Below are 14,845 nucleotides of genomic sequence, written 5' to 3'. Positions count from 1 at the left end.
TCATGATTTGGATTTAACTATGTCCGGGTCTTGTTCATAAAATCCAGACATAATATCCTCTGCAGCTAAGATTAGTAATTGCCTAAGGCCTTACAGGTAACTTCGCCACTCCCTAAGGCCTAGTTGTCGTAAGCTCCAAAAATCAGGTTTGGATGCAGGGAATCCACGCTCAAAATGTTGGCTAAATCCAAAACCCAACCACCCCCGTCGGTCAGCAAGTCAACCCACGGCAATAAAAGCGTTTTGGACGAGGCCTAGGCATTGTTATATGTACTCAGCCTTAAACTTGGGTCGGCAGAAGAAACTTTCCTCCTCCTTCCGTTTGACCGAATCCATTAGAATATCTCCCTCTCCTTCAAGAGCCGGCCATCTCTCTCTCTCTCTCTCTCTCTCTCTCTCTCTCTCTCTCCCTCCATTGTTGCTTGCATGGTAATGGAGAAACCACCAAGATCATCGAAAAGCAGCAGCCTCTTTAATTTCCTCTCAAAGCCTTCATCCTTCTCCATCCCGTATCCCAAGTACAACCCCAAACGCGAGAACAATCCTCACAAGCACAAGTCCTTCAACAGCAGAAGCACCTTCTCCGGGCCTATCGTGTCGTTAGTCCCCGTCGAAGCCCGGCGAAAGGAGAAGAAAGGCGACGTCTGCTTCGACGTGGAAGAACCCACCTCACCTAAGGTGTCATGCATGGGACAGGTCAAGCTCAAGAAAAAGGCATGCAGAGATAAGAGTAAGAGGAAGCCTCAAGAGCAAAAAGAGAAGAAGAAGAAGAAGAAACCAAGTTTGTTTGGCAGTAATACTTTCCACGTGAAGGAAAGGCCACAGATGCCCGCCGGCGCTCCGGCGGTGGGGGAGATGAGGCGGTTCGCGAGCGGCCGCGAGAGATTGGGGGATTTCGATTGGAAGATGGTGGAGAGGAAGGTTAAGGTGGCTCCTGGGTATTGTAATGGATTTGAAGACGATGATGATGATTATGATGATGATGAGGTGATCATTGCCCATTCTGCACCAATGGTGCTTGGTGGTGGTGGTACGAGTTTGGAGAAGGAGAAGGAGGTATGTCTTTGGAAGAGGAGGACCATGGCTCGACCTCCTCCCCTTCAGATCAAATGAGGAGTGGATTTTAGCATTATTACGTTTATTTCAACAACAACAAAAAAAGAAGAAATTGTGTTAGTTTTTAGCCTTGTGATTGAGATCATACGAGTATAAAGATTTGTGAAACATATACGAGTTGTACAAAAGGATTACGGAATTAGTAGTTTGCCAATTGCCATGATCTCTCCTATTTGGATCTTCAAGGTCTTCCTTTCTTGGTACCTTAAGAATGCTGGATGTGGATAAGGTGTGGATCACGGGAATTACTGGATGTGCGTTCATAAGCAGCCAAAGAAGGGATAAGAACACCGTCGGATGTGTTTCATTAACATCTTGATGTGCATCTAATCCCCACCCCCACGTGAAAAATAAGAGTTTTTATTATTTTTTATTATTTTTTAAGACACAACTAGAGAAAGGTGAGTGTTTACTCTTAGAGAGAAGAAACTTTGTTTCGTAGCTCCGGCACTAACTCTGCTAGGGTTTGTCACCATCTCTCTAATGCTACTATTGCTGTGGTGCTAACCCATAGGTATTACTGGCGGTGTGTTTCAATGATGCGTTGGTGGTGAAAGAGCCATTTGAACCTCATTGTCCCAATGTTACAGCGTCGTTGTCACCACGTCTCTAATGCCCACTGTTGCAGCAGCATCAACCCATATGTTTTTTGTGGCAGTGTGCTTTAGCGATGATGTGGATTTGCGTAGGTCTTATGTTGTGGAGTGTTTATATTTGCTATATTTTTGTACACCCTTTGAGCTTAAGACAATAGGTTATAAGGTTTCTCCGATAATTAGCGGTAACAATCTGATTCCAAAAGTCACAAAAAAAAAATATTAAAAAAATAATTAAATAAACTTATAGATTACAGAATATAAAATTCTATATAGTCGAGTTTAGTATTAAGCACTATTTTCTTAAGACCAATTCGACATCCACCAATTGCTTCTAGAACCGTGGATGTCAGTCTCCTAAGATAAAAACCGTCTTACATTCGAAAGGAAGTAGCTATTCGAATGCCTCGTCGAACTTAAGATATATTGTTTAATATATGTCATGATACCTATTTTACAGCCAATTTTTATTCACTTTTCTTTATTAATTTGATAAGTGAATATATAACAATAGAGTACTCTTTGAGCTAAATTAATTCCATCATTGTTCCATCATTAATAATGTGTTGTCCTCACTTAAAACTTAACTCAAAGATAATATAAATTCATATCAAATTTCAGCATCAAGTCTAGTTGAAAAAAAAAAAAAAACATTCCCTAAATAAAATAAAGAAAATTCAATTCAAACATGAGAAAAATTCCTGCTGTCCTCCTTTACTTCTCTCATCTCCTCCTAAATATTTTCTTCTCCCTCATCATCTTATCGTCTTATTAGGCGCCGTTTGGTGGTTGCATGAGAAATAATAACCACGAACGGGTCAGACTTGCAAACGTGTACGAAATCTGTGAGCGAAGATTGATTGCAACGCGTGCTGAAATAGGATCTCACCTGTTGATCGACAAGGAGCCACGTAAGCAGTTGGACGGGGACGATGGAGATCTCACCGACAATTAGTGTTCCAAACTATGGGCTCGTGTTTAAATCCGTAGGAAAATATTGAAACAGATCTTTAAAAGATCCACACGGAAATTAATTCGAATGGATGGTTCAGATTATTCGTTGGAAGATCGTGTTACATTCCTTTAGTGATTTTGTTACTAACACTCAACTTAATCTTTGAATTATCGGTAGATTGACCTTTTCTTTTGTATAATATTCATATCATAACTATATCGTTTGATTTATTTAACTCTACAATGAAATTATTTTCTTCTATTTTTTATATGGTTTAGAAATTTAAATTAACTTTTAATTCTATTAGTATCTTAGAGAGATAAGATAGGAAGGCAAATACTGATTGAGAATCAATTCTTCTTCTTTTTTTATTGAGCAATTTTAGTTTAAGTAGGAGAATAGATTTTAGTAATTTTTGTTCTCCTTGATGGACAAGATTATCATCAGGTTTAATTTAATCAGGATAGACTGCTTACCATACTTAAACTAAAAATTATTCGATCGATGTAGTTTTATTTAGATTTTAAATCAAATTTCAACTACTAATTTGATATGTGTCCAATAAATATCTCAATCAAATATTGATAGTTGATTTTTCTATCCATCAACAACTTCTACTACTTTTAAGAGCAATTTCACTGTCTTCTAAATGTCTCAGAAGCATGGGTTTTTTTTTTCAACGCAAGAATAATTCACTAAAATTCAGATATTATAATAAAATATCTTGATACACAGAAGCATCAAGCCTAATTAAGATTGCTAGGAAAAAAAACTTAAGCATACACGACATTGGATAAGGGTGTAAACTAGCCGAGCTTAATTTGAGTCTGGCTCTAATCAAGTTTGAATTGAAATAATCTCAACTCGAGTCAATTTTAAGCTTATTTGAAATTCGAGCTGAGCTCGAGCTTAAATGAGCTGTTCAATTAGTAATTTTGAGCCTTATCAATTTAAGCCATTTTTTTGCGTGAGATAACTTGAATTGATTTAGACTTGAATCAAGTTTAAAATAAAATCTAATGCAACTACAAAGATATAAATATCACTAAAACAATAAATATAATTATGTTAGAAAACTTCGAGCGACAATATATATATATATATATATATATATATATATTTCGATCCTAATTGAGCCAACTCAATCGAGTCAGCTTATGATAAACTTGTCTCGAATTTAATTTTGAGCCGAGCTTGATTGAGCCGAACTTAAGCCAAGCCTGAGAATGGTGAAGAGAGAGAGAGAGAGAGAGGAGGATAAACAAGGAGAAAAGAAAGGAAAGAGAAGAGGAAAGCTGGAGAAGGGAAAAATAATAGAAAATGAGACGGCGAAATAAGCTTATGAGAGTGGCCAAGAGTATGGTGATTTGAAGCACCACGTCCTTGATAAACACTCCATCGAACACTTGGATGGCAGAACCCGGTTGCATTAACTGTACAAGACATATACCACTAGTATAGTAGTAAGCAGCACATGGATTTATACGTATTAATGGGAAGCATGCCTTGAATTTCAAAGTTGTATTAATTGTAAGCATGTTCTCTTTCTTTTTTTCTTTTTTTTTTCTTTTTTCAAGAATGAGAGGAGAAAATGGATTCGGCTTAGATTAATGCAACCTAACTAGCTGTGGTCGTTGAGTTGACAAAAAGGAGTAGATTATATAGATCCCTGAGAAGCTTCTCCGCAAACCCTATTTCACACATAGATGATGCTAACCTTCTCCGACTAATTTCCCAATCAGCTGCCTTATTCCCTTCCTTTTCGGTAAACATGCATCAACTCACTCAAAAGCTTATGACAGTCATCAACAATCTCCCGAATACTCTATGGGCACTCGGATTTCTTACAATAGATTCGAATAAGACAGAGTCAAACTCAAAAGACTTGATGTGCCATTGCATAGGAAACGGAATTTCTTCATAGAAAGAATTTGATACAATCTTTAAATTTAACAAAAAAAGGCAACCAATTAAATATTTGTTGTAGAAAATTTGTATAACGAGCGGGTCTTAGAAGATTTTAAAGGGCTGATTAGGGTTTACTATAACAATCTTAGTAGAGTGTTGTTTAATCTCTTGATCTCTTCTACCTTAAATATTTGCATGTAAGCCATAAAAAATATAGTTTTTTTTATATGTATATCTTTTTTATAATTTTTTTTTTGTATATATACGGTAATACAATTGGAGTTGCTAACGGCTAAAATTCAACTAATTTAGAAATGCAAAGAAAAAAATTATGCCATTTCTAGTTTTCATTTTCTCTTTTTTAGTTAATATATTTTAGTCTTTTTTTTTGTTAAATTCCTGAGAGTTAGCCTTTTATTTATTGAAAAAGTAATCTGGAGAGTATAATGAAACTGTTACTACAACATAGATTAGAAGTTTGAATTAGTTTAGAGGATATATTACTTAGTCATTGATTAAAATAATTTGATCATGTCCAAATTAAGGCAATATAATGCACTAGTATTAATGAGTGAAATTATTGAATTAGCAATGAGGAAACACTTGATAGTATGATACCCCTAAAATTATTTAAGAATATTACACTTAAACCTTATTTTTTTTGCATATATACCTTTTAAATCAAGTGTATAACTTTTAAAAATTGGTATATATATACTAAAAATACTGACTTCTCTGGAAAAAAAATATGTATTTTTTCCCTTCGAAAAATGATAAGCATATCTTTGACTCCAACTCAAAAATAAAGCAAGGCAATTTTGTTCTAAAAACATTATGATGGTTGATTCTGCAATAAAAAAGAATAAAGATGCGGTGAATTTGCAAAGTATAAAACAAGCTAGAATTTTCAAACTATCAAATATTAACTAATATTATAATACAAGAAAAAAAAATCTTTTTCATGCAAGATAAAAAAATTTACACTCTAAAGTTTAAGAATAAAGAGTAATTTAGTTATTTAAATATATTTGTTAACCGTAAGAATATTACGGTAAGATTTTATTAAAAACCAAACATAATAAGAATTATGAAAGAGTTGAAAGAGATTTCAATGACAATTATGTTAGAAAAAAATTAAAAACAAACCAATGGAGAGTCAATGATAAAGAAGACAAAACAGAAGGTATTATCTTAATAAATTGCCCTTATACTTTTATTTCAATGTTTAGCAATGGAGATGCTGATAGGCTACCAAACTCAGCTATCAACCATCCCTTGTAGTTAATTCACCTGGCTAATGATGTTATCCTCTTATCTCAGTAATATATCATCTGGGCCTAAACATTTTCTTCAAAATAATAACACTAATAATAATAAGATGAAGAAGAAGAAGAAGAAGAAGAAGAAGAATGGGAAAAAAGTCATGAGCATAATAAGAACAGGGTTAATAGAACTCAACTTGTGATACCAAAACTTGGAAGTTTCCTCTCTCTCTTTTTGGGGGCAGATGGGTGGTTGGGTTTGTGTGGTTCTTAAAAGCTTTCAATCAAAGTAGAAAAAAAGAAATGTATTGGGTCCAAATTACAGTTTGACGCCTTAATTATAGGTGATTTTCAATTTCACATCCTCTTCTTTTTTTCCTCTCTAGAACTTGACCATCCTAATTATTTAAAATCATTAGCTAACAGGGTAACAAAAGTGATAAAATAACTATTGTGCCCCTAAAAATATCTTCTTCATTTTGATTCTAAGGACACAGGATGAAGAATTATTGAAGGGTTGCTGCTAAGAAGATTAGTGATAGTGGTGGTGATGGAATCTATATATTTGGATGAGGTTTGGCGAAATTTATTATGGATTTGAAGTTTGAGAGAAATAACGGTGATGGTTCAGGTTGTGAGATCAATGTGCGAGTAATAATTTGGATAAAAAAATTATGAAAGAAAAGGAGGTAGAAGAGGACACGAGGTTGAAAAGGATTTTTTTAGTTAATAGTGAGGTTATGTATTAAATATGTAAAATAATTCTGTTAGAAAACCTAACATTAAATTGATGGAAGGACTTATTTGACAAATTTAGATAGTTAAGATCAAATTATAAAGAAAAAAAAGAAGATGAGGGCTAAAAGTAAAAAAAAAAAAAATCACTTGTATATATAATTAATTGTTAAGATTTATATTTACTTTTAAAAAAAAATTAAAATGAAAGGAAAATTTTTAGAAGTTTTACACTAGTCGTCGATATGTCACAAAAAGTAAGCAATTTCTTTTTAGTAACGTAACGATAGACTAGATATAAGTTGAAACCATAATACAATTACACTTATGTCTTAAAAGTATATTAAATAATGGCCTGGATAACTAAGCCAATTCTCTTATTAATCAAATCATAGACGGATTCATCATCACTATGAGTAAATACTGTAAGTCAACCTTCTAGATCAAGACAACATTAAGCGGTCCGTATCAAATTCATTTTGTATACATAGTATTATATCAAAATCGATCTCATCCAGGGGTGTAAAAGAGCAGAGTCTGACCAAGCCGTTTCTACGAGTAAATATGTAAATCAATCGTCTAAATCAGCACATATCAAATTCATTTTGTATGCATAGTATTCTCTCAGAATCGATCTCATCTAGGGGTGTAAAACAGCGGTGTCTGATCAAGCCATCTTCTTTCATGTCATGTCATGTCATGTCATGGCACCTACGATTTCCTTTATTTTTATCCGGCTCCGAACTAGTCCCCATCTTTGATGGAAAATTGACCTCTGATGCAAAATATACTTTCTCGGGTGGTTCCTTGTAATTATCATTACCCGTGCGTTTCTTAACTCCTCCCCTTCACCTTCACCTTCCCCTTCCCCTCTCTGCAATTGGGCGGTTCATCGTAATTATCATTAACTTCTCTTCTTCTTCCTTTTAATTTTTTTTTTAAAAAAAATAATTAATTAATAAGATATAGCTTGAACGAGTCAAAATAAATAATTAAATAAAATAATAAAGAATAGAAGCTTAGCCCTTAAGAAGAGATAGACGAGTGAAATAATATCCCCAGGGAGAAGACAAAGAAACCAACCGACCACGCTATTAATTGCAGCACTCTATTGTTATTTTAACTAATTAGCCATATAAATAAATCTATTAATTTAATTATTATAATATCGTTGGAAAACTTCTGACCTAGGTTTAAACCCTTTCGAAACCATACTTCACCCTAACCCACCCCACATTCTTCTAGAATTTTGTTATAAGCCCTTGAGAAAAAAATAATCTAGGTACTTTTAGAAAATTTTAATAAAGTATTCTTTTGTTGATATGGTTTTGTTTGAAAGTAGTTGGGTTAAATCCTCAACGACCGAGTGTCAACTAAAACATAGTGAAATTTACAGGGTGTCATTTGAAACTTTTCAACTAAAAAAAAAAGTCAAGATTTTTTTGCATTTGTACCCTTCAAGAAAATTTATTTGATTATTTGCCCCTCTAAAATTTCGAGGGGAGAACCAGCAGACGGGGAGAGGCTTCGTCTACAAGTAGGAGATATTTTGAGGGTGTAGACTAAAAATACTGCCTTGAAAAGATCTTCAAATGCTTCTTCTCTCTCTCGGTGTGTCTCCTCTTTATTGTAACTCCACCCTCCCACCCAACAAACCTCTCCTTCTATTATAAAGTCCACATATTTCCATTTGCACATCTCTGAGACACCCAAAAAAGTCATGGAAGTGATCGCTTCTTTCCCACTTTCTTCCTCTCCGAATTCCTTCTCTTCCCTTTCTGGTATCCGATCAGGAAGGGCCAGGAGTAGCTCCACCCTCACCCGGATGGTGGGCCGGTTCGTTCGTGGCCTTCTGACCTGCATCTTTGCAATAGGTTTGTTGCTCTTTAACCTCCTATTTGAGATATTAGGGATCTTTAATCGATTGTTGATGTGGGTTTTTGTTAATTTGTGGTGGGTTTCTGTTTTATTTGAGAAAGTTGGAATCTTGTGGTGCTCATGGGTCTTTATTGCTTTATTGAATTCATGGTTTGGAACTTTAGCGAATTTTAACCCACCTTTTTAATGATAAAAACGGGGAAAGAGAGAAAGCTTCCACATTAGGGAACATAGATATACTGAATTGGATTGTGTTCATGAATCCATTGGATTCCTGAGAGAAAATTTAGTTTTCATGGTGTAGAGGGGGAAAAGGGGATAGGGGATTTGGGATTGTCTTTAGAGAAGTTAGAAAAGCAGAACGCAAAAAAGAAGAAGAAGAAGAAGAAGAAGAAGAATCAAAGAACTTATCACCCTCTTCTTCCTTGATTGCAGTGGGCTCAGTCCTAGGAGCAGTGACTGGTGGTTTGATCGGCCTGGCGACCGAGAGCGGTGTGTTTCGAGGGAGTGGAATTGGGGCAATCTCAGGAGCTCTGGTCTCCATGGAGGTTGTGGATTCATCTGTTGCTCTTTGGCGCTCAAATCAATCAGGGATTTGGAGCATCTTATATGTGGTAAGTGAACAACTCTAATCGTGCTGGACAATAATATATATGCTGATGAATTCTGGATTGCAAGATTACTAATTCAAAAGTGACAACAACTTGCGTTGTCTAGCTTGATACACTCTGCAGTCTTTTGAGTGGTAGACTAGTTCGTGAGGACGTCGATCCTGCAGTGCAGAATGCAGTTCAGAGTCAGGTATTATTCCCCTTCGAAGTTTAGATTTGCAGAAACTAGAAAGCAAATCAATAAGCTATCACAAGTTCCATTGACAATTAACTTCATGTTCTTTAGATGAATGCTGTGAACTCACCTTTTAGAGAGGCTCTTGATATCTTTGAAACTGGTGGAACGAAAGGTATGTCGAAGGCTTCTGTTGATAGACTTCCTGAGATCAGAATCTCTAAGAACAACAATGCGGATGCTTCAGGGGAGAAAATTTGTTGCTCGGTTTGCCTGCAGGTTGAACCTTATATTCGTAGATCTCTTAAATTATCGCAATTATATGGTTATTCCTGTTTTGTTGTTGATACTTTGTTATTGCGTATCTTTCAGGACTTCCAAATCGGGGAAACTGCAAGATGTTTACCTCATTGTTCACATACGTTCCATTTGCCGTGCATTGATGGCTGGCTTCTCAGGCATGGCTCTTGTCCATTGTGCAGGCGCGACTTCTAGACCCTCTGTTTTTTGTAGATACTAGGATGCTGATGATTATTGTTTTTTGTTCCTCTTGCGTTCTTTTGATTCATTATATATGTTCTACTAAATTGAGCACTCTCTACTGAATTGTTGCTCTGCTAATCTGATATGGATTCTAGATGTTAGAACTTTTAATTTGTGATGTTCTTAAGATCAAGTATTGTTGGTCTCCTATGTGTTTTGACATTTCTTATCGGCAGAATTGTCCATTTTAGCCATTGACTTAGTTGAGGTGATGATTTGGTGACCTAATTCTCACCAACAACATTCCAAAACTTTTTTTTTTTTTTTAATGTAACACTATAATCCACCATGAATTTTTTCTCAATGATAGCAAGTAGGTAACGATAAGACTATCTGGCCAAGGTAAAGCAAGTCAACCTAAATAACTTTTCAGACAAAGAACAAGCGTGGTAAGAAGCCCACTGAAATTGGAATCAAATTCTGAAATGGTGGATTCTGGTAATTGTTGGTGAGTTCTTGTTGGTAAGTTAGACCTAATTATCATACGATTCATATCAATGCATAAGATGAACTAAACAGAAATTACCACAGAAGTAAAAGGCTGAGATCAAACAGCCCAAAAACTAGATAAATGCATATATAAATACACACTGAATGAGAGAGACAAATTGTACCTTAATTTGCAACTCCTGGAAAGGTTGTCAGAAGAATGTTAATGAATATAACATCACACTGAGCTTCTAGTTATTGCCATGGCAATGATGAATTCTTCTTTTCCACCATGAAAGCAATTAGAAAGCACTTCATGTCTTGTAGTCTTCTGGCACACAACTTTGTTGTTGAAGTCCCATTGATTGAAATCCTCCTAAGAATTCATTGGTTTCCTAACTATCTTGGTGGGGAACAAAGGATCTTTACATAAGAACTTTTCATATCTTAATAGATTTTTATTCTTTGGAAAATATCTTTGTTCTGAAAAAAAAAAGGTCTCCTGGAACAATAGAGTATTACTTGATGGGCAGATAGATAAAGTAGGTATGGGTTTCCATCTGGGAAGCAGAGATATAGATCTCTGACATGAATAAATGCCATTTGCAAGGTATGAGTCTTCTACCTTGGCTGGCATTCATAGCTCTCTTAGACTTAATATTTGTTAGAAATCTTGGTGATTATAAAAGTTAAGCTCTTCAGAAATTGAATGAAAAAGATAGGCATGTCAATAAGAGCTTAGAAGATAAGAGTAAGACTGAGTACATTGCTAGTCTCGTGCATTTGACCGTAGGTAGGAGTCTCGTGCATTGGAAAGTCACTTTTGGTAGAGAAGACAAATTCTAATAAGGAAGAACTATTCTTCTCTATCAAATATCATATTTTGCAGGCTTTCTATCCTAAAGCCACTTCACGCGTTTCACTGGATATATGATCACTATGTTTCTTGGAAAGTCGTAACGCTGCTATCCTTTTCTCTCTATCATTCCTTTTTCTTTTAAGAAATTAAAAAATAAAAATCCTGCATTATGGGCTTTTTATAGTTTGACCATATCTTATCGTTTCTCCCAAAAAGAATTAATTTTTTTACAAAAAAAATTAATTAATACTCTATTATTACCGTCATGGTCTCCTAATTTCACCATCATCAAATCATAATTTTGAAATTACCAATAAATATCTATTCTGAGATGATAATTTGAATATAAATAGATATACGAATTAATTTTAAATTGAAAATATGAAAATTAAAATAAAAGGTTTATGACTAGAAAGACCATTACATTTGAGCTTGCTATGGACATTGAGGATGGGTGTCAAAATAAACTAGCCTGTTGGACTCAGCTCGGCTCAGTTAATTCAAGTCAAGCCTAAATAAATTTATAGGCTGAGTCAGAATTAGCTTGCTCAAGCTTAGCTTAAATTGATTATATATATATATTATAAGTATATCGATAACTATTAGATCTTTGGTCTAAAGATATATTCGGTTTAAAAGTAGTCTAGTTTTAAGTTTTGCTCAGGTCGGTCTGACTCGGTTTGAGTTCATCTTAAAAATATGCTCTATTTTAGGCTCGGGCTTCGCTCAAACTCAGCCGAGCCTAAATAAAATAACTAGGCTTAGAATTAACATCAAGCTAAGCCCAAGCTAAAGCTGGCTCGGTTTATAAATTTTAAAAATATCACTTTAAATATGACTGAATATTACTTTCTAGATTCTGATGCTCTAAGGAGGGATGAATTGAAATTATGGGAAATTTATCAAAAACATCTAGCATTTTATTTTTATTATCATTTGCATTCTACTTATTTATCATTCCATTTTAGCATTTTGCTTTAAATATCTTAAAAAATTATATTTACGTGGTGGCATTTCTGAAGCATTTTAAGCTAAATACTATAGTCCAATAATATATATCTATATGATAGAGTGTAAATAATAATAAAATCAAAAGGTATGCTCGTTTTGATAGGTTTCTTTTAAATAAGTCATCGGGTTTGAGCCAAAATAAACTTAATTGGAGAATTCTTTGCAAATTTGGCTCTGTTTTGTTTCTCCATCTCTAGCTTTCAAAGTAAAAGCAATCTCCAACTCCATTTTACTAACGAGTTTGGAAATATATTCATTTTCATTTCCCTCTCCTATATGATCTCTCATCACGTCGTCACCATTGGCCAGCCTAATAGCTGAATCCTATCACCTCATAATAGAGATCATAAATTTAATATTTTTCCGTAAGTACTAAGAGTAATATATGGTATTTTTTTGTCTGTGAAACACTATGTGCATATAGTTTGAAATGATCTCTCATCAATGACACCTCTTTTATTCCTCATTTCTTCTACTACAATGTGGTATTTATAACTCATCCACCAGAGAAGTCGGAACTCTGGTGATATTTTTCCTGTCATGGTCCATTGTGGCAGGCTCGCTTTTAAAGGTTGTCCTGTTCACAAGCAGTGGTGCCTATCAAAGCAATTATTGAATAGTTAACTGGTAGATGTTCATAGTACTACACATGCAATTGTTTGTTTGTGATGAATCCAAGGTGTTGAAACTTGTTTTTAGGGCACACTGTTTAATGGCCATATATAATCTGCCAGTTTTTTTTTTTACTAAACTAGCCTTGTTTTAATTTATTTTTACTGAAATAGACTATACTTTAAACTTAATACTAAACGAGGTTTAATTTATTTTAGCCCTAATAAAAATGCTAAACTTATCGTTGTTTTATTTCTAAGAAAAAAACGTTAACTAATTCAGTGTTTTTGTCTGGTCCTAAAACGCTGATCAATTCAGCGTTTTTGTCTGATCCTAAAATGTTGATCAATTCAGCGTTTTATGTATATAAATTTTTTTAACTTAATCTTTCAACTATTAAGCAAAAATAATAATAAAAACACTGAACTGATTAGCGTTTTTAAAAATACTGATTAATTCAGCGTTTTTATTAGCCTACAGTAATTTAGACTCTATTTGATAATATATTTGAGATATAGCCTATTTCGATAAAAATAAATAAAAAAGAGTTTTAGTTTGGTCAAAAACTGTATAACTTGCTGTTGATAGAAGAAGCTTTCTACAGGCATCTCTTAATAATGCTTGTGAGTTACGAAACCTCAAAAGGATAGACAAAGATTGATTACAGACTCCACTGCATGAAATTCCATCTTGGATTCACTGTTTAATGGCTAAAATCTAGTATCCATCTTACATTTACCTTATCTTAAAAGGGCTCACTTAAATGAGTAATTAGGTCATTATATATTTATAATTAGTTTAACTCATCTATACGATAATTATTTGCTAATAAACTAACAGGTATAATATGGTGTTATTCTAGAATAAACTCTTTTTATTCAAATAAATTTATGTCAAACGTAGAATAAGATCTTTTAGAGAGACATGATTTTAGTATTGAAGAGGGCAAATTAGTTATTTACGTTTTGGAATAAATGTGCATGGTAGTTATAATTTATAAATTGTGATGAATTAAGTTAAATATTTTTTTGACCAATAATTATAAAACAACCACAAAAAGATAATATAATAGTATTAGAATAAAATTATGATGTATATTTAGTTTTAAATTTAAGAATGAAATCATATCTCTCTAAAAGAAGTAACAAATATCTATTTACACTAAACTAAGAGAAGAGTAATAAGATCAATTTCATATTTTCATTTAATACTTATTTTTTTACAACCAAACACTAAATTAAAATTAGAATAATTTTTTTTTCAAAATAAGTTCTTAATTTATTCCAATTCTAATTTTAATTTTTTCTCAGTCGGCAACCCAACCGAGGTAAAAGAAAAATGCAGGTAGAATGATAAATATTGGTACTGTCCCATGTTGAAATGGCATTCAATTAGGGTTGGTACTTAGTACCATCTTATTATTGCAGCATTTCTTGCATATTAAAGATTGTCACTGTTCTCAGGACCCCAATTTTTTTTCAGTTTTGTCCCTTCAATAGGACTACTTTATTACATACAGAATCTCAAGGTAAACCCTTCTTCACTCTGCACTTTGGGATGATAAACCCAAAGAACTAATTAGGGAATTAAACATTATAGCTGCATCTTTTAGTGTTGGAATCAATTGGTCAAAGGAATCTCTTCAGCCACAGTAAATTACATATAGGATTAATTATATGTACACCCGCTTAATTATATCCGGTTTTCCTGGAGACCTGAAACTACTATTTTTTGATACAATTTCCTATACTAATCTTGGATCTAAAAGTTTCATGCCTTCAATCGCATGTGGAGCCACCAAGGGGGCGGAGGTCGCTTGAGGTGGAGGTTGGCAGGAAAGGAGAGCGAGCTTCGGGGATCAAAGATAGGAGTATGTGAGGATGTCAGGGAGGTACACATGGTAGCGGCAGAGGGAGAGGAGGCAAAAGGTGAGAGCAAGCGTCGAGCTTGAGGCGAAGGTTGATGAGGAGGCAAGAAAGGAGAGCGAGGCAAGGGGCTCGAGGGAGCAAAAGTGGGATAGGTGGGGATGTCGAGGAGGTAACCGTGATAGAGGAGGTAGAAGGCAAGAGCAAGATAGAGTAGAAGGCGGTAGCGAATAAAAAGTGGTGAAGTTGCGCGTGGGAAAGGGAGTGGAGGAGGGCGAGGGGCGGTGATG

General features: G+C 34.4%; 2 protein-coding genes across 2 annotated transcripts; both read left to right on the top strand.

The window, feature by feature from the left end:
• Positions 1-169: 169 nt before the first annotated feature.
• On the top strand, positions 170-1,290 carry LOC140768876 (uncharacterized protein At1g76070-like). Its single transcript, XM_073109328.1, has one exon. The coding sequence runs from the start codon at positions 427-429 to the stop codon at positions 1,111-1,113; it is 687 nt and encodes a 228-aa protein (XP_072965429.1). The 5' UTR covers positions 170-426; the 3' UTR covers positions 1,114-1,290.
• A 6,860-nt stretch (positions 1,291-8,150) lies between these two features.
• On the top strand, positions 8,151-9,929 carry LOC140768866 (NEP1-interacting protein 1-like). The gene is made up of 5 exons (XM_073109318.1): positions 8,151-8,446; positions 8,886-9,064; positions 9,168-9,251; positions 9,348-9,515; positions 9,609-9,929. Exons 1-5 carry the CDS (start codon positions 8,293-8,295, stop codon positions 9,729-9,731), a joined length of 708 nt encoding a protein of 235 aa, XP_072965419.1. The 5' UTR covers positions 8,151-8,292; the 3' UTR covers positions 9,732-9,929.
• Positions 9,930-14,845: the final 4,916 nt, after the last annotated feature.

This window comes from Typha angustifolia, chromosome 2, assembly GCF_048772165.1.
Source record: "Typha angustifolia cultivar Huaian chromosome 2, ASM4877216v1, whole genome shotgun sequence".
Classification (NCBI taxonomy): domain Eukaryota; kingdom Viridiplantae; phylum Streptophyta; class Magnoliopsida; order Poales; family Typhaceae; genus Typha; species Typha angustifolia.
The sequence above is the reverse complement of the archived record's forward strand: the minus strand, read 5'-3'. Positions and strand labels throughout refer to the sequence as shown.

What these genes read in the sequence shown, in the direction of transcription:
- LOC140768866 (XM_073109318.1), top strand. Translation starts at nt 8,293, where the DNA reads ATGGAAGTGATCGCTTCTTTCCCACTTTCTTCCTCTCCGAATTCCTTC. An exon ending in TTTGGAGCATCTTATATGTG is followed by an intron (nt 9,065 to 9,167) that starts GTAAGTGAACAA and finishes TGCGTTGTCTAG; the next exon opens with CTTGATACACTCTGCAGTCT. An exon ending in GTTGCTCGGTTTGCCTGCAG is followed by an intron (nt 9,516 to 9,608) that starts GTTGAACCTTAT and finishes CGTATCTTTCAG; the next exon opens with GACTTCCAAATCGGGGAAAC.
- LOC140768876 (XM_073109328.1), top strand. Translation starts at nt 427, where the DNA reads ATGGTAATGGAGAAACCACCAAGATCATCGAAAAGCAGCAGCCTCTTT.